Genomic DNA, 19,891 nt, shown 5'->3' with positions numbered 1-19,891 from the left:
TCTACTGCATTCAGTGCATGAGCTCCCTTATAGCTTTTATACCTTCCCACAGACATAAATACAAATATTTTCTAATTGAAACTATAGAACAAGACAAACACCCCATTTTGCCACAATAGAATCACACAGCAGTGATTGTGCTACTTTAGGTATTAGCACAGGAGTGTTTTTGTGCAATACAATGGAAGTTATTTTAGACACCCACATCAGCATGGGCAGTTGAGAACCTTCTGCATTACTCTGCATGGGACATTTCTCTGTGTAAACTGCCCTGAGTCATTTTTGGAAGGGCGGTATAGAAATCAAATGAATGAATGAATGCCAGCCACTCTTTGCCTGCAGCTGGTGCACAATGAAAGAACTGTGTCCTACCCAGGTTTGGTAGCTCTGAGTGTTCCCAATTTCCGGGTGTTTGGAAACAAAGTAAGAGGAAAACCTGGGTAGTTTTTCCTCTTACTTTGCTTCCACACTATCACTTCTACCCTGATTTTCCTCTTACCTTGCTTCCACACAACCAAAAATTGGGAACACACATAGCTCCCAAACCCAGGGAGAACACAGTGTTTGATTGTGTGAATGACCTCAATGTTTTGCACATCTAGAAAAAGTGTGCAAAAATCCAACAATAATGCTTGATGGACTTGGAAAAATGTAGCAGTGAGCTTGGCATGTGGCTGAAACACATACAAGGCAACCACCACACTGCCAGAATATTATAGAACTACTAAATAGAAAAGTCTGTATCCGAGTAAAGTTGCCCCATAGCAGTTTGAGCCTTTCCAGCAGAAGTCAGCACAAAAATGGTGATGCAGTGCTTCAGGAAGGAAATTGTTTATCATTTGAGAAGTCACTGGGAAAGAGCTCCACAGATAGAGGGCAGCTGTGGTCCATGTTATAAGCAACTGGCTGTTGCATGTAATGGTTAACAATTGGAGTCAGGGCCAGCCTGTCCACTAGGCGGAGCTGGGGAGGCCATGGTGGAGGCAGCACCCGGGCCACTGCTTGGCTCCCTCCATGCCTGCTCCTTCTCCAAGCAACCACTGACATGGCTGCCTTGCTGGGAGAGCCCATTCACTCTCCTTCATGGAAGGAGAGTGACAGGGGCAGGAGGGAAGAAAAGGCACGGCAGCAAAACCAACCTTGCTTTGCTTTACTTTGCTCTCTCTCTCTCTCGTCCTGGCAAATGAACAGCCTGTGTAGCTCAAGATAAAGCTGGGGCTCCACACTTCTTGGCTGCGGAGGTGCCAAAGTCAAACTTTGCCTAGGGCAGGGATGCAGAATTCAAATGTCCTCGTGGGCCAGAAGCAACCATGACTTGGTGTGCAGGGGCCGAGGTCAACTTTCAGGACATTGATTATTACACTAAAATTAATTATTAAAAAATTAAGGAAAGCAAGGGGGTAGAGGGTTGGAGTCAGGGAGGTCAAGGTACAGGGGCAGGATCAGAAAGGTGGGTAAGGAACATCTGGTCTCCAGTGGACAAATGTATTGAGTTATTTCTGCTTGTCACAGGTCAAGCCAAATGCTGTTCATGGTGCCTGCTGTTGCTGTAGGACTTTCCTTCCTGAGAGCTGGCAAAAAAGTCCCTGTGGGACAGATCTGCCCCCCCCCCCCCTTACGTTGTGCAGACTTGATCTAGGGCATCAAAAACCCTAGGGCCAGCTCTGACTGGATTCAGTAATGGCATGCCAATTTTCAAAAGTTCTTGGGTCATACATCCTTGATGTCACTTCCCAATCCCAAATGGAAGAATCAGTTCTCACTGTGAATAAATCCATCCAGCATCCTCTCTCTGCCCATAGTAGTTCTGGAGTCCCCATGGAGGGCAGGATGGAACCATCTTGGAAGAAAAATTTGTGGCTGGATATTCCCACAGAAATAAATTTGCTCTGTCATGTCAAAGTAGGTGAAGGGCCATTTTTCCTGTGATCTGTTTCCTCCTTTTAAGGAGATATTTGATTGATTCTATTGAACTTGAGGCATCTGGCCATAAAGAACAATATAGGCAGTACCACAGGAAGCTGGTTCGCAGAAGTAGAGAAGACATAGGGATTTGGATCTGATGATATCTTTTCTGCAGTGTTTTTACTCCTCTCTTTGAAAAGAAAGCTTGCTTATGCTACAGAGAACAGCAGTGAGGAGGGAATGCAGAAGTACTTTTTTATATTTGTGTCTATTCATGGAAAGAGTGCCAATTTAAAGCACTGTTAGTGTGGTTTCTCCTACAGTCTCCCTTCTTTTCTCCTTTGCTTTCTAAGCCAGCCCTGACTGCTGCCCCGAGACTCTGGAATGCTCTCCCTGCTGAAATAAGAGTCTCCCCATCTCCGACAACTTTAGAAAAGTCTCTAAAGACTTATTTTTTCCCCCAAGCTTTTTAACTGGACTGTGGTTTTAAATTGTTTTAAGGGATTTTTTTTAAAAAATGTTTTATGTTGTTGTAAACCTCCCAGAGATGGAAGTTTGGAGTGGCCTACAAATCAGGAAAAATAAACAAATAAAATAAAATAAAATAAGCAGACAAGCCCAAATGGCCCTTAAGGTGCCATCTTGACAAAATGTGACTTGCAAGTTTATTCTGCATCTTGCTTCAGTACTGAGGATTGGTGGAGGTGAAATGAATGCCAGATAGCTGTCATAAATCCGTGCATTAGATCTGCTCTCTTGATCCCATCCTCCATTTAGTGTTAGTCTCTCATGACAGACTCAAGTCCTCCTTCTTGGCTTGGCTTTATTTTTTAAGCGTTGTCGTTAATTGTTTTTGTTGTTTCTTTTTCCCTCTGATGGCATGCAGTGGTAAAGGTCAGCTTTCAGAAAGAGGGCTGTCCGTGGCTGATAAGGTATTCAGGAGATTGGATTTGAGTCATTAAGCTTCTTCCCTGTAGACATAGATTCTGCTATGCTGCAAAGGAGAAAAAGACAGAGAAGCAGGAGGAGCCATGGCTCATCATGGAGAGGGAGGGCAGGCAAGAAAATACTGAATCATAGACAGGGCAGGCAAGAACATACTGAATCATATACCGGGAAGGAAACTTGAAGGTTTTCTAGTCCAACCCCCTGCTCAGAGCAGGAAACGGCAACAGCATCCCTGACAGATGGCCATCTGTTTGGAAACCTCCGTGAAGGAGAGCCCACCATGGCATGGAGCAAACTGTTCTGCTGTTGAACCATTTTTATAATGAGGAAATGCTTTCTAACATCTAGCCCAAGTTGCTTCCGCAAAATTTCAACCTATTGGTTTGAATCTTGCCCTCAGGTATAACAACAGAGAACAAATCCACACTTGCTTCTGGTGTGGCAGACCTTCAGATATTTGGAGACAACTGTCATATTTCTTCTCTTAAGAGCTCTGTGGGGAAAGTGCTGCAAAGGGCTACACTTCCCAGCACTCTGTGAATACCTTCCAAGTTGGTGCAGGGGCTCAAGAAGGTTCCATTTCCCTTAAAGGTGCCCCCCTCCCACCAGTCCTGGGTAAAGCACAACAGTACACAGTGGGAATGGGTGCCTCCACATGGTGCTTGGGGAACTGTGCAGAGTATTCTGCTTTGGCCAAAGCTTCATATGGGTCCACTAAAAGTTAAGTCATGGGGTCACACTTAGGATTTATGGGGGCTGCCACTGACCCCTGGGCCTTACAAGGAAGAACACAGAATATTTATTTGCAATGCTCACTGCCATCAATGGCACCCGAAACACATGAAAACGCAGTATGTGATTGTATAGTATCAATAAAAATAGTAGCAATAGTATCCAGTGTCCATACACAGAGATGGAACAGTGTTTCCCCGAAAATAAGACAGTGTCTTATATTAATTTTAGCCCCCCAAAATGCACTAGGACAATTAGCGTTACATCAGAAATTACTGCTAGGTCTTACTTTCGGGGTAGGTCTCACTTTCGGGGAAACAGGGTATATATATAGTCATATATGTAAGTAAGAACATTAACATATATTTTACATATGTATAGGTAAGCCAGTAGGGGTGTGCATGTATCAAAAATCACAGTTTGGCTTGGATTCAAATTGAATTTGAGCCGAACCACATGCTGCCAAACTGGTTTGGTCAAACTGACCAGCTGGTCTGGTTCATTTGACCGAACCAGGTTGGAGGTTCGGGCAACAAATATCTGTAGAGGGGAATCTGGTGGAGATAAATAAGAAATGAAGATAAATAATTTGATGGATAAATAAATGAATAAGATAAATAAATACAAGGATAGGGGACCCTGGTAATAGTAAGGGGTGGCCGGGCGGGGATTGTGAGAGAGGTAGAAAGCTCTTTACCCAGTCGGTGTGGCTTCTGGTGCTGCCACTCACTTTCCCTGCTGTGGCCCCAAGCACGCACTCTGCCTTCTTTAGGAAGCTGCCCATTCATCAGTGGAGCAGTTCTGGCCTCTCCGTGGATGCATGGAGGCCATTTGCATGGCATCCGTGCGTGTGTGGATGCTGGAAGTGCTCCGCTGCCATGCGGGCAGCTTCCTAAAGAAGGCAGATCATGTGTTTGAGGCCGTGCCAGGGAGGGTATGTGGCTGTGCCAGCCAGATAAGGAGCTTTCTACCTCTCTTGCCGCCTGCACCCAGCCATACCATTAGTTGCCAGACTGGTTCGTCTGAACCAGGCCTGGTTCAGTTCGATTGCAGACTCAACCGTCCCCAGTTTGGTCTTTGATTGAACCTATGAATTGGCCCGGTTTGAGGTGAAATGGTTCGGCAGCAAACCGTTCATGCACACCCCTATAAGCCAGGAACACACACATATAGCATCAGGAGACAATGGCCTATGAAAATGCCTACAAGATGCTGACCCAATGCAACAAATGACTTAATACTTGCCTAATTGGAAACATATGACTAATCCATTTTAAATGAACACAACTAAGTGTGTGATTAAAATTAGGCACTGCTTTGTGAGCTCTACAATGACACTGGTACTCTCTTTGCTAAAGGCAGCCATTTTGAAATAATAAATTCCCTCCTCAAAACTACTTCAGTCAGTTGTAAGGATTTTCAAAACCTGTGATGTGGGAGGTACCCACACTTGAGTTTCCTCTCTGGGGAAAGAACTACATAGTTGTTCAAAAAGAAGGTATTCAGTAGGGAACAATTTTTGGCTATAAAGAAAGTGATCTTTAAACGAATGGCATAGCCCAATGACACTATAAAAAAGTCTCCATTTACTCTACAAGTGCAGAAATCTTGAAAGTTAATGGTGATATCTGAGTCTCAATCTTTATTGACACAGTCACTAATCAGTAAAAGTAAAGACACTACAGTATATGATTCATAGTGATAGAAGTCATTTGTGCATCATTCTGTCCATCAAACATTTTTTCTTTCTTATTTATTTATTTATTTATTTATTTATTTATTTATTTAGCGGTTTAATATACTGCTCAATCCACATGACTCAGGGCGGTGTACAAACAAGAACAGCATTTGAGATTTTAAAAACAAACAAACAAAAACCAAAAACTAAATGGCAAACACCTGGCGGAAAAGAAATTTCTTCAATAAAGTTTTAAAGGCTGAAAGGGAGGAGGCAGACCGAATCAGGGGTGGCGGTCAGGGTGGGGGAGAGAATTCCAAAGTGAAGGGGCAGCAACATGTCTATCTAGATAGACACAACATGTCTATCTTAGGTTTGTAATGGTAAAAGATTCCTGTGAGGCAAGTTCATAAAGAATCCATACTGATAGCAACTGTAAACCTCTCTCAATTCTTGCTCAAAACTACAGCCTAGTGAGGCTTGGTGGGGCAGAAATTTCACCATAGTGATGTTGCACTCTGATCTGTTGTGGCTGCAGAAGAAACAATTGGCCACAATACATTAGGATTAAGCTTCAGATTTTTTGGCCTCATCCAGCCCATTACCGGTTCCAGACACTGATTCAGCAGCCTATACAACTACTTTGGTATAAGATGGGAAAGAGAAATAGAGTTAAAGTGGTTAAAATTGTCTGCTCTGATCCCAGAGATGGATGAGGTCTATTGGTCTTTCCTAATGTCCTGGGAGAGTTAGCTGACTAGTTAGGCATTTCTGTCACCAGCTTACTTGATTACTGGAATAACAATTTATCTCAGGTCTTGACACAATTGCTTCTGGGTGTCCTTTTCACAGATGGTAGAGCTATAGCATACTTGGGTATACCAATGAGCTGAGGGCAGTGGAGCTCCTGGGGAAGCAACGGGACTGCACATAAGAAAACTCACTCCACAGATATGGAAGGTTCCAAGTTCCCTCCCTGGCTTCTCCAAGATAGGGCTGAGAGAGATTCCTGCCTGCAACCTTGGAGGAGAAGCCACTGCCAGTCTGTGAAGGCAACTCTGAGCTAGATGGACCAATGGTCTGACTCAGTATATGGCAGTTTCCTATGTTCCTATGACTGAACACAGCTTAGAGCTCATTATAGAGCTTATGCCAGCAGAGAGATCTTCCTTCTCCGCCTCCATTGTTTCTGCACAATATCATCCAACAGAGCTATTCTGAGTGGCAGAGAGATTGTTACAGCCTTCATTTTTGACCTGTGAACAACCATCAAGAGACCCACTGGGAAGAATTTATAGATCATTTTGCAGATAAAAATCACTCGCATCCAGGATATCTTGGGCTCGGCTATTGTGGTAAATCAATTGACAGAGGTGTGCACGCATCCGCTAGTCTGATTCTGATGGATCACTTTCAGTCATTGTTGCCTGATGAATGTCAAATTCCAGGATATGCGGGAGTGGTGATATCTCACCCAGGTCCACATGGCTGGCTGCTAATGGCATGATCTGGGAGCAGAGACCAGTCCGCAGGAGTCAAACCCAGGAGCAGGAACAGAGGCGGAAAAGGCTGAAGGTGGTCACAAGTGCTGGTATACAGGCATAGGGAGTCAAAGAGACTGCAGGTTACTGGGTTGGGGCAGGTTTGTAGAACAACCGTCCAAAAGGAGGTACTCTAAAGGAGCTGTTGCTTCCAGTAAGGGCTCAGAGGTATGAAAGGGCTTAAATAGGCTAGGAAAGGGCCACACCCTTTCCTGCTTGCCTGCTGTAACCATCCTCACAAACAGGCCTTCAAAACTGCTACCCACCTGCCTGAGAAGACCTATCAGCAGGCAGATGTCTCGTTGCAAGATGGGCACTTTTGCTCTTGGCCTGAGTGGCTTTTCTGATCCGACGTCTGCAGATCGGGGGACTTGGAGAGGACTCCCTGGGAATCTGTGGCATGGGAGTTTGTGTTTTAGATACCCCCTTAGTCTGAGGGTGTCTGAGGACTCATAATAGCTATATCCTCTTCTAGGACCTCAGGGATACTAGAGGATCCTGGGATCTCAATTGGTGGATCCAGTGCAGGGACCAGTTCTTCCCCTAGGGAGCCCCCAGAACTGGAGTTGTTTGAGGGTTCCTGGGGTGCTCTTACGAGAGGGGTCTCCACCGAGTCTCTGGGTTCTGCAGGAGTGGGGATGCTTTCCATGGAGTCCCTGGGCTGAGGTTCCTCATCTGATGATTTCCCCTCATGCTCCAACTGATAACTAGAGGATTCTGTCCCTGCTCCTGGGTAGGGCCTGACAATGAAGCAGGAAACATCCATGGATAATGAAGGTCTATCACTTATTTCCTCAGACCCGGCCTCTTGATTGAAAGCCAGTCAGGTCAAATCAAACATCTTTGCTACCTGTATTGCAAGGACTTACTTGACAAAGAACACCTTGTCACCACTGTTAAAAGGACACTATAATTATTCCAGTCTTGAATAAAGCAATGCTGCCCTTTTGATTTTAAGGAATTTTTATTTCATTGGAAGGTATGTTTCCCAGAAGCAGTTTTTTCCTATCTGAAACTGGTGAGCCAGTTGGATAGAATGGGCCTCTTCTAGAATTATAGCCACTCTTGAATGCCTTTCCCAGTAAGACTTGTGGGGAGGCTTCACTGCTGTTTTTTCAGCATCAGATTAAGACATCTTCTTTTTAATTTAAGGAAAGTATTCCCTGACTGCTGGGTTTCTTATGTTTAGATGCCTAATTGGTGTTTTTATATAGCTGGGCATGTGTTTTTTATGGTCTTTGACTATTTTTATGCTGATATGATGGTACTTTACAGAATATAAGCGGCCAGGTCCCTACATACCCTTCAGCATGAAAATAGGAACCAGTGAATGAGTAGGTGCATAATGGCCATGCAACCTGAGAGGTGTGGAATGCAGGTCTGGCTACAAGCATGCCACAGATAGAAAGCAGGTAATAAAGTGCATGCAGAGCACATTCTTCCAGATTACCAAAGCCAAGAGCAAAGCCTAAATCCTCCAAAATTGTGCAGATGACAATAAGGATAAACTTGTAACAACCAATTCTCATATCAAAGATTACTGCCCACTGTTACACATTACTGGACTGGTTCCACCCTCTACATGCTGTGCATTGCATAAAGCCTTAGTGTTTTGCACCCATTTACATTCATTTACATCGTACCCATTTGCATAGTGCACTAGAGACACGATGCACCCACACATCCACTTGGACATTTACAAAAACAAATGTGGTTTTTTTTTTAAAGTGCTGAACAAATGTTTAATAATATCTTAACAAATGTTAGTGGCGGCGCCCCGCCCATGGCCCCACCACTAACCGAGATCTGGTTGGCAGGGGCTAGAGACAGGGTTTTTTCAGTTGTTGCCCATCAGTTGTGGCCCATTGGCTTTACAACGCCCTCCCTGAAGAGCTTTGCCATGCTCTCTCCCTCAGTGTTTTTAAAAAACAATTAAAAGCACCTCTTAAAAAGAGGCTTTAAAATGTTTTCTCTGTTGATTATATCTGGTAGGCTTTTTAGTTTTTAGTTCTCCATTTTTAGCTTTCTATTAATATTTAGAATTTGTAATTTTAAATGTGGTTTTAGTCTGGCCTTTTAACTTGTTTAACTTTATTAATGTTTTATTTTACATTCTATGTGTTTTGTCGATGTTGTGAGCCACCCCAAACAGTAGTGTACTGGAGGGATATAAATATCATAAATAATAACTATTATTAATATTGTTGTTGTTAAAAATCTGTTGAGAGCAATTACAATTAAAATACTATCAAATAAGAATTTTTGCTTTTAAAAAATCACAAAAATTATTTAAATGTGTCCCCAACCACATTTCAGTGTAAAAAGTGGTGCATGCAGCTACTCTAAGAGGTAGGAGTGTTTGTGCAAAATTTCATACCTATAGGTAATTGGAAAGTATGATATTTAGCATGTCTTTTAAAAAGCTACCAAAAAAATTCCCCTAGTAAATTCTGGTGTAAAAAGTAGTTCATTCAGCTAATTTAAATGGCAGGATTGTGTATGCAGTATTTGGTAACTGTAGGTAATTGGGAGGTATACCTGTACACAAACTCTTCAAAATACAGAATGGATTTACATTACATATACATAAGGTTAGTTGGGTATGGAGCAAATCTGCACAACTTTGGCCCTCAACTCCCATCATCCCTGTGGCTGAGGATGATGGGAGCTGTTGTGCAACAGCTGCAGGGCCAAAGTTGTGCTGCAATGGGTAAGGAAGGAGACTAAGGAGCTGTGCCAAGCCCTCATGGAAAGGCAGATTTTCAAGGAAGTAAGAGAGGAGGCATTACATAGATATTCTGGGAGACAGTTCTAAGCATGAGAGGCAGCAAGGGAGAAAGGGTGAAGTCTATAATGTGTATATAAAGTATATAATATTAGTATATGATGTTGATACTTTCAAGCAAAGATAGGATTGTAACCTTCAGCTGTAAATATATTTACATTCCTGTATGTAAATTCAATTGCATTACATAAGATTTATGTCTACCATGCACATGATTATTAATTTGTAAATAAAGAAAGTAATTGTAGTGTTTAAAGCTTTGATTATCAGAACTGTAATGTGAACTCCAGCAGGCCATGAATTCCTTAATTTAGGTGAAGGGAGATGTGAAAAAAGTACATAGACTGAATCAGATCTGTTTGAATCTTCCACCAATGTGCCATCTGTACTTAGGTTTTTATACACCTCCTGAACACTCAATGAGTTTAATCTAAAGGTATCATCTATAGATAGCTATCACATCCTTCCCCATACTTGATCAACCATACATTTACTGATACAGTAAAATATCCTTTCATCAGGAGGACCAGCCATTGTTCACGTGAACTTCAGAGCTGAATAGAATTCTTCCTCAGATTGGATGAGGGGAGAGAGGGAGGAGACTCAGAAAATTCTGAGGGTGGGCAGTATTTAGGGCTTGTGCGTGTGTGTGTGTGTGTGTGTGTGGGTGGGTGTTGGTCTTTTTAAAAAAGCTTGAACTGAAAAACAACTCTGCATAATATTTTCATATTGCATTGTAAATATTTGCTGATCCTAAAACAAATATCAAGGGATGACCTGCCCTGCAGCATAACATGGGCAGTGCAGAATCACCTGCACCACTGCGACTCTGGGTAGAAAAACTGGTCTTGCAGTAGTAAGCATGAACGGTCCCATTTGCTAAGCAGATTTCACCTTGTTTTTCATTTGGATGGGTGACTACATGTGAGCACTGTCTGTTGTAAGAGATTCCCTTTAGGGCAGGGATCCTCAACGTTGGGCCCCCAGATGTTCTTGGACTTCAACTCCCATAATCACCAGGCCCAGTGGCCTTTGGCTGGGGATTATGGGAGTTGAAGTCCAAGAACATCTGCAGGCCCAGTGTCGAGGATCCCTGCTTTAGGGGATGGGGCTGTAGCTCAGTGGTAGAGCATCTGCTTGCGTGCAGAAGGTCCTAGGTTCAATCCCTGACATCTCCAGGTAGGGCTGGGAGAGCCTCCTGCCTGAAGCCAAGAGAGCCATTGCCAGTGTAGAAAGTACTGAGCTAGATGAACCAATAGTCTGACTACATATAAGGAAGGTTCCTATGTTCCTGCTGGGCAACAGTGCTGCACAAAAGGGCAGTACTGGTACTGCTGACTCCTGTCTGAGCATATGTTGTGTGCTACTTCCCTTGGGAACTAAGGAAGCAGCATGCAGAATGTGACCACACAAGAGTAATGTCAGCCAGGATCCTGAACATTTCGTCATAAAAGACCTACACTTCTCCGAGTTAGACATTGGTTTACTAATCCCCCAATACCTTATATTTTCAGGGTCTCTATCCATTGATTCAAAGCGGCTGTTCTCACAAGCAGCCAAGACTGGGCTAAGGCAGCTAAGCTCGGGTTTGGCTGCCCATGGGAACTGCCAGGAGCTATGTAGCTCCTGGCAGTGCCTCTGTGGCAAACCCAGCTAAGAAGCTGGGCTCCTAAACAAGGTTAAAGGAGTGAGCACTCCTTTAACTCTATTCAGTTTGCCATATGCTACTGGCAGCTGCTTTCAGCCGGCACTGAAATACTGACAGGCACCCACCCATCAATGAGGGTTTTCCCACAATGCACCATGTACTCATGTCATGACTGTCGCGCTGCCCATGGCAGTCATGGACTGTCTGGGCATATGATTCGTACACCTAGCAACTCCATCTTGCCCATCTGTGGGGAAGGCGAGCTTTTGCTGCCTTCCCTGCCACCCGCCCTCAAGCCCTTTCACTCAGTCATGAGAAGGGGCTCAAAGTGTGTAAGGGAGTGAAAATACTTCTTCTGCCATCCTTTTTGTGAACTGAATTGGATCTCATTTTCTGGTGGTTATGATGTCACAATGCTCAGTGAATATAGGCTGTATAGGCCCAGTGAGGCAAGAAGAGGAGTAAGTAGACCCAAGATCAGCCAGCATGATGAGGACCTGTGTAATATTCAGTTTAGTTTTTATGGAGTTTACCACCTGTGCTTAAAGATAATACTCTGATCATTATTAATTTGGCTTTCATTGTTGTAACATCAGCTGGTAAAGTATATTCAGACAGTTTGGATATGGATTCTGGTGAGGGTTTTCTGGTCACTATTGCTGTTTAACCATTGTGTAACTCTTTCAGGGAATTATTGAAATTTCTAGTTGGTTTATTTTCACCTGACAACATAGTGTATTGTTGGGCCTGATCCAGCAAGGCTTTTCTTATGTACCTCTGTTCTTGCCTCAGTTATCAGAAGACAGACATAATCACAAAGTCTTGACTATGTTTTCCAAAAGGCAATCAAGCTTAGGCATTAATTGATCTCCAGTTAAAGGAAGTTCTTTGGCTGACTGTCTGCATAATTTTGCAGTCTGGATCCGGCACAATGGCAGAGAAAGGCCAGTTAGGCCATGGGAAGACCTTTTAGAACTAGTTTCAAGATCTCTACAAGGTAGACTTGTAAAAGAATATTCTCAGATACATTTAACAGAATGGGTAGAATAATTCTCCAAAACATTCTCTCCTATGCTAAATAATGCAGGAGAATATTCTTTTACAATTCTAATATAAGATCAATGCCAGGAAGGAGGTTCAGCAGGTGCACTTAGCTCTTGTTACAGTGTGAACTTTAATGCCTGTCTTCCATTCAATTTGTCAATGAATAAGATTACCCATGAATGCCAGGGATTTACAATCAGTGTTCTCTCTAATTTTTTTACTCTGTATGCAGAATGAATTTTGTTCTGGGCCGCATTATCAAGGCAGTGTGCGTGCACATGAATTCAGAGTGGAGCCTTCCTGATTCAGCTTGAGTGGGATATAAAATTAACTGAGCAGAAATAAAAAAATGTTTGAGCGTGTTCACATGCGCACACCTCAGACGGAACACTGTTCACAATCAAATCACTAATTGCTCCTCCTTAGGGAAGTGTGTGTGTACGTATGTGTGTGTGTGTATCTATCTATCTAAAATTCTCTAAGACGTACCCATGGCTAATCTCATGCGTGGCAGCTCTCACGAGAGTTCGCAAGTGAGGGGAGGGGGAGAGTAAAGCAGCGGCAGTGGGGAACATAAGGCCAGTGGACAGGCCAGCAAACGGGCAGGCAGGCAGGAAGAGAAAATGGTGGGGGTGAGAGAAAGTGAAAGCGGTGGCTGCAGGGGATAGAAAGCGGTGGCAGGGGAAAGGGAAAGCAGCATCGGCTGGCGGGGAGAAAGCGGTGGGCAGCTGGAAAAAGTGCCTGGCTAAGTGGCTATCCCAAGAGATAAAACATTGGAGGGGGGAAGAAGGAAGAGGATGGGGGAGGGCTGAGAACGAGGGGCCAAGAATGAGGGAGGGGGGCCAAGAATGAGGGAGAACTACAGGCGTAGATGCTCTGCGCCCAGGCCAGATAGTTCCTTTTATTTTGCCTGCTATAACTTTGATTCAGTTGATTGAGAACTGCTCTGTGAATCTGAAAATCCTGAATTCCTGCTCTGTATGGATTTCCCCCCATGATTCTTCTAGAACTGCATTAAGTAAGTGACTGTCTGATTCTTCCAGAGCAATGCCATTCCAGTCCCCCCCCCTTTTAAGGATTTTGATTTTGATTATTGTAACGTTAACAAGTAAGATGTAAGATGAAAATGTTTTTCATGTGCTAAACAGCCTGCTTTCCAAGCAGTGCTTATGCATATCTGCCTGGTGTCAACTGAGTAATAAATTAGTACTTGCAAATCATGTGCAAATCACCAGTTTACATGCACTGTATTAAAATGAATTTCTGTAAACTTCATTTCGCCTCCAGTGGGAGTCAAATGTGCTGTTACACTCCTACAATTTTAGGCAATCCAGTGAGCTCCGGCTACATTTAAAATGAATGGGAGTTACATTTACCAAGATGTGGTAGATTGCGACAACTCCATAGATGGAATTACAGCATATGGTGACTAAACATCGATATTCCATTTTACTTTAGTGAAGTGGAATCAGGTTTGCAGTGTCTTTGTGTTACTGAGAGTCATATCTGATGCTAAGTCATTGGATACCATTCATATTAAACTGCAAACAGTAACAGTTATATAAGTCAAGCTGTGATTTATTATGATTAGTGTTAATTCATGATGCTCGTATGCAAACTGAATATGCATGCTAATTCCAAACACTGTTTTCTTGTGGTGAAGTTGGAATAAAATAAGGGAGGTGGAATAGCTGGTTTTCAGCATTCATAAACCTTATGATGGGCATGATATCAGTTAATAAGTCGTCTAATACATTCTGCTGAAATCATTCTGCCTCTCCTTCTGATATGATGAACAATATATAGCTCACTAGTAAACTGAAGAAGATACATATTCCTGGCGGCTAGTCTAAACACCCTCAGTAATTATTTAGCTATGTGAAGAGGGAGTGGAACTCCCACTACCCAAAATTCCTTCCCATTTATGACTTGGCATGTTCTGTTCTGGAGTGTTAGCCTTATTACAGTGTAATTACCTGTCTTGTCTCTTGACCTCAATGTCGTTTGAAGCGTATTAATGGAGTCCCTTCCTTTGCTGCCACTGTGAATGTCCGTCATCATCTGAATTGTGTGAGCTGGTCAGTCAATTCCTAATTGCAGAGCCAGTGTGGTGTAGTGAATAAAGTGTTGAACTAAGAATGGGGGGGGGCATTTCAAATCCCCACTCAGCCATTAACCGCACTATTTCTTAGTGCGTAGGTAACCCTGCACTACCTCAGTGCGTACATAACCCTACACTACATCACAGAGTTGTTGTGAGAATAAAATAGGGGTGAGGATCTTTTATGCTGCCCTGAGCTCTTTGGAGGAAGGATGGGCTAGAACTGTAAATGGTTTGTCACTGTGAGGTTTCACTTAGATCGTGTGAAAATGATTTAAAGGTTTTGGGGTATAGTATGGGAGAAACATAAAATGTCCCTTTCTCTCCAAGTAATCAGGAAGGCATGGGCTGCATGGCATTTCAGATTTCTAGCTCATGGAGAAGTACTCTGGGGAGGGCACTGGAACATAGGAACATAGGAAGCGGCCATATACTGAGTCAGACCATTGGTCCATCTATCTCAATATTGTCTACACAGACTGGCAGCGGCGTCTCCAAGGTTGCAGGCAGGAATCTCTCTCAGCCCTATCTTGGAGAAGCCAGGGAGGGAACTTGGAACCTAGATGCTCTTCTCAGAGCAGCTCCATCCCCTGAGGGGAATATCTTACAGTGCTCACACTTCTAGTCTCCCTTTCATATGCAACCAGGGCAGACCCTCCTTAGCTAAGGGGACAAGTCATGCTTGCTACCACAAGACCAGCTCTCCTCTTCTATCTGCACTGCATCTGAAGAGCATAAATCAGTCAGTTCCAAGCATCTTGGTAATATATATGATATCAAGCTACATGATAAATGATGTGTAGATTGCTAAAAAACCAAGATTGGGGCCATTCATGCAACCAGGGGAGCGGACGGGTGGGGGAGGGGGAAGGCTATATGAATCTTACCTTCATCCCTGACGGTCCATGGAACGTTGCTGGGAGCATGAACCACTCCCAGATTATCTGCTGCTATTCCAGGCAGCATGGAGCTCCAGAGGCAGGGATGATGCGTCCCAGCCTCCAGGTTACCCACAGAGCACCACACGCCAAGCACAGTGTATTGGGGGATTCCCCCAGGAGACGGACACTCTAGGTGCCCATCTCTGTATCTCCTCAGGCTAAACGAAGCCCAAGGGGACACACGATCCCAGAGTGTGGGCTAAAGGTACACTGGTGCCATTAATCCAGGCTAAAAGCTGGGCTAGGTGGTGCTGCCCCACCGAGACTGGGCCAGATCCCAGTGGTCTCCCACACAACCTAACCCCGGCTGGGCTTCCCTAGCCTATCTTAGGCTGCGTGTGAGAACAGCCTCATTAAGGTATTAAGGAGAGACTAGGTATATAAAGTGAGAACATACAGACAATTAAAATCCTGTAGCTCTGTCTGGTCTATGGTACAAAATATCCACTAAATCCTTGTTTTAAAAATAAACATTAAATATACTGTATTTGGTACAAGCTCTACATCTAAAATTATTTGTTATGCAAAAATCTTGGTGACTGGCATCTAAACTAAGTTATTCATGAATATGCCCATTTAAATTAATGGGACAAGTCATGACTGACTTGTCATGTTAATTTCAGTTGGCCCATTTGTGAGTAACTGGATGTCAGCCAGGGTGTTCATTCCAGCTCTTTATTTGGGATCCACTGTCATCTAGATTATATTATTAAATTATTGGGCAAGGAGCAAAGTGTGGCACATCCTGTCTTGGACTGCAGTAAGTTCCTTTCTAGCCCTGTGATCATATGATGCAGACATGTAGATATACAAATCACATTTCTGCATTGATCTTCTTGTGCCTTTTTGTGTTTGATCTTTTTCTGGAGGATCTGTGGATTGTGTTTTCCTTTATATTGGGCAATAATGAGAACAGTGCCTACAAATAAATCACCTGCTATTCTGAGCTTTTGCTCCTGTGATACCTACTTTTGTCCTTGTTAGATTTGAAATGTGCTATTATTGTTCAAGAACAAGATCTCAAAGTCAGCTGATGGTTCCCTGAAATAATTGACTCATATCAAAAAGGCAAACATGAATGTTAGATTGGTAATAAGGTTAAAAAAACTCCATCCTCACTAATAATGTCATAATGGCTTCTAAAAAATAAGTTGTGTTGTCATTCCCTGCATACAGGAGAACGTTATTATTTGCGGGGATTCAGTTCCTTGTGGGGCTACTTTTGTACGTAGTCTGGAAACTCCAGTTGGTACAGAATGCAGCAGCCAGGTTGGTCTCCGGGTCATCTTGGAGAGACCACATAACTCCTTTGCTGATGGAGCTACACTGGCTGCCAATAGGTTTCCGGGCAAAATACAAAGTTCTGGTTATAACCTATAAAGCCCTAAACGCCTTAGGCTCTGGCTATTTAAGAGAACGTCTTCTTCATTATAAGCCCCACCGTTCATTGAGGTCTTCTGGAGAGGTCCGTCTCCAGTTGCCGCCAGCTCGGCTGGTGGCCACACAGGGATGGGCGTTCTTGGTTGCTGCCCGAGACTGTGGAATGCCCTCCCTACTGAAATACAATCCTCCCCATCTCTGACAATTCTTAAAAAGCATTTGAAATCCCACCTCTTCACCCAAGCTTTTCCAGCTTTTTAAATTTTTAGGTTTTAATCTGTGGTTGATTTTTAAATTGTTAAATTGTTTTAAGTTTTTGTATAAATAATAATAATAATAATAATAATAATAATAATAATAATAATAATAATTATTATTATTATTATTATTATTATTATTATTATTATTATTATTATTATTATTCGATTTCTATACCGCCCTTCCAAAAATGGCTCAGGGCAGTTTACACAGAGAATATGTTTTAACTTGTTTTAACAGAGTATATGTTTTAACTTGTTTTATGCTATTGTTAACTGACCAGAGACAAAAGTCTGGGTCAGTGTACAAATTTGATAAATAAATAAATACTACTGCGAGTAACAGAACTGCAAGTAACAAGGCATTATTGGGGAAAGTGGGGTTAGGTTCCAGGATGGAGGGAAAAAGCCAACAACAACAGCCCTGGCCCAGAATGGTGAAAAAACGCACTGTGGTGGGCTCTGCGGGTTCTCCGTGTGCCCAGGAATGCCCCACAAAGGACAAAATGCCTCCCAAACCCACAAACATCATGGGAGAATGCCCAATTTTGTGAAGAAACAAGCCACAAAATGTCTCCTTTAGACAAAAATTGAGGATAGAAGTTACCTCCGCTATTACTTCTGGCCCTCTAGAAACCGCAGATACATGGGTTTTAACCCTGCCGTATTTACAGATACTGGAAACAGGTATCTGTTAGACACCCTGCAGATATGCAGGAGCGTGTATAGTGGTTCTATGAATAATGAGGTTCTCCTGTACATAAGAACATAGGAAACTCCCTTATACTGATTCAGATTATTGGTCCATCTAGCTCAGTACTGTCTACACTGAATGACAGTGGCTCACCAAGGTTTCAGGCAGCAATCATAAATTCTTGGAATGGAGCACCCACCAACAGCAAGATGTGCTCTCAGTTACATATGTGATGTATCTTCCATCCTGTATGAAAGGAAGTTGCACATTTAATAAGTCTGTGATGGGACCATTTCGTGGAATTCATATTTAGATATATAAGCTAGCTTTCATTTAAATTATTGCACTGAATAGCTCACTTAGATTCTACTACTATGAATATTTATATACCGCTCTTCAACCAAAGTTCTCAAAGTGGTTTACATAGAAAAATAAACAACACATAAATAAGTTTCTATATAAAGGGCTGAAGCTATGAGTCCTAGTAGTATATTTTATGCTGTGCTCACATTTGCCTCACCACATCCCAGCCCTTTAAATGTGTATTCAACGCTTGACAAATCTTTGGTTGTGGGGAAATGGCTTAGTCATAATGACTCCGTTTGACATCTGACCTCAGACTTCAGCTATTTGATCAGAAGTACCTGCGGGTATATAGAGTGTGTGTCTGAGCTGATTGTAACACATTTCCTTCCTTTGGATTAGAAACTGCTAGGCCAGGAAATTACTGTAGCAGAGAGGAGGAGGGCGGGGGGGGGGGGGGAGCTGTTAAGGTCTTGGCTCTGGTGATCTCAGATGTGCAATCATTGTCAGCAGATCTTGAGGGCCAGGTAGCTACATGCTGCTTTCTTTCTTTTTTTGCAAGAAGGAGGATGTGCTGGATCATATAGACATGGGCTTTCTATGAAAAAGCACATTGCTTTCAGATGCTTTCAGAGTTCTTGGGAACCCAGTTAACATTGCATGTAGATGTATTCCTTGGTTGATGGTACTTTTGAGTCTGACAGTTTTTCCCAGCGCATTTTCCAAGGCTTGGATTGTTCCTCTCCCCACACCCCTTCATTTTTATCTCAGAATGACACAAGAGCTTCTTTGGCTTATGCTCCTTTACTAATGTATGAAAACTAGGGAGAAATCATTCAAGATAATTGATTTTTACTCATTAGTCAATTTTAAAAACCCCTAGTGGCTAAAGAACAATTTGTCAAAAGCAGTTAATTAGTCACATTAAGTTATCTGTTAGACGATTCCATAGACAATGCCAGCTTCACAATAAAACTAACTCCAATAAATCTCCCTCTTTTGCACACTTTGTTAGATGGCTAGGAAAGTTGCTAAGGCACATACTAGCTGCATAGATGGGCCTCTGAAGTTCTGAGCTCATTGAATGTTATTTCTGGTCAGTAGAAGTTTGCTTGAATAGGCTCAAGTTATCATTTCCCCCTCCCCATTTTTTTCTGTTCATTCACTCAGTTAGATGTATAGCCCAGGGTAGGTAATGATAACTGTAATTAATAACTGAGTGGATCACTGTAGTTGATCTACATATTTTAGTATACTACTAGAAATCGCCAGAAAGAGTCATCTTGGACATGCCTTTGGATGTGCAGTGCTAGATGTGCAATCTCCTGCTGCAATGGAATGAGATTCATTCCTTTATTTGTTAAAAAGATCTGCATTTCTCTTTTCAGGCAAACAACACATAGGCTGTCTCAAGAGTTTTGTTATTACATAAAAGAAGCCTGACCAACCTTCTGCATCTTTCTCTTTGTCTTTCTGCAGCAAGAGATGAGAATGTCGCCACCTTCCGTGGCTCTGAATACCTGTGTTACGACCTCTCCCAGAACCCCATTCAAAGCAGCAGTGATGAGATCACACTCTCCTTCAAGACATGGCAGCGCAATGGGCTTATCCTGCACACGGGCAAGTCGGCCGATTACGTCAACTTGGCTCTGAAAGACGGCGCGGTCTCGTTGATCATTAACCTGGGATCTGGAGCCTTCGAGGCCATTGTGGAGCCTGTCAGTGGCAAATTTAATGACAACCATTGGCACGACGTTAAAGTGACACGCAACCTGCGGCAGGTAATGGGGAAGGAGAGGGGGTTCTGGGAAGGCTCCTCTCTTGGTTCAAAGCTGGGGCAGATGGACAGTCAGAGGGCAGCTGTTAGAGACATGGGGACTGGGTGGGAGGGAGCACCTAAGCATTTGTATCCTAACCTTGCTCAGTAACTGGAA

General features: G+C 43.0%; 1 protein-coding gene across 46 annotated transcripts in view; it reads left to right on the top strand.

The window, feature by feature from the left end:
• The window catches only part of NRXN3 (neurexin 3), a 1,829,497-nt gene that overhangs the window by 491,744 nt on the left and 1,317,862 nt on the right, over positions 1-19,891 (top strand). For 45 of the 46 annotated variants that reach the window (XR_008306051.1, XR_008306106.1, XR_008306104.1 and 42 more), the window contains one exon: positions 19,437-19,738. Coding sequence is in view for 41 of the 46 variants with exons in the window: in XM_053245247.1 (XP_053101222.1) it covers positions 19,437-19,738 (302 nt within the window). In the remaining 5 variants the exon portion in view is untranslated. Of the gene's footprint in view, positions 1-11,753; positions 11,873-19,436; positions 19,739-19,891 lie in introns of those variants that run through there. The other variant, XM_053245229.1, reaches the window with a different exon arrangement.

This window comes from Hemicordylus capensis, chromosome 1 (genome assembly GCF_027244095.1).
Source record: "Hemicordylus capensis ecotype Gifberg chromosome 1, rHemCap1.1.pri, whole genome shotgun sequence".
Taxonomy (NCBI): Eukaryota; Metazoa; Chordata; class Lepidosauria; order Squamata; family Cordylidae; genus Hemicordylus; species Hemicordylus capensis.
Note: the sequence above shows the minus strand (reverse complement) of the source record. Positions and strands in the feature narration are given on the sequence as shown.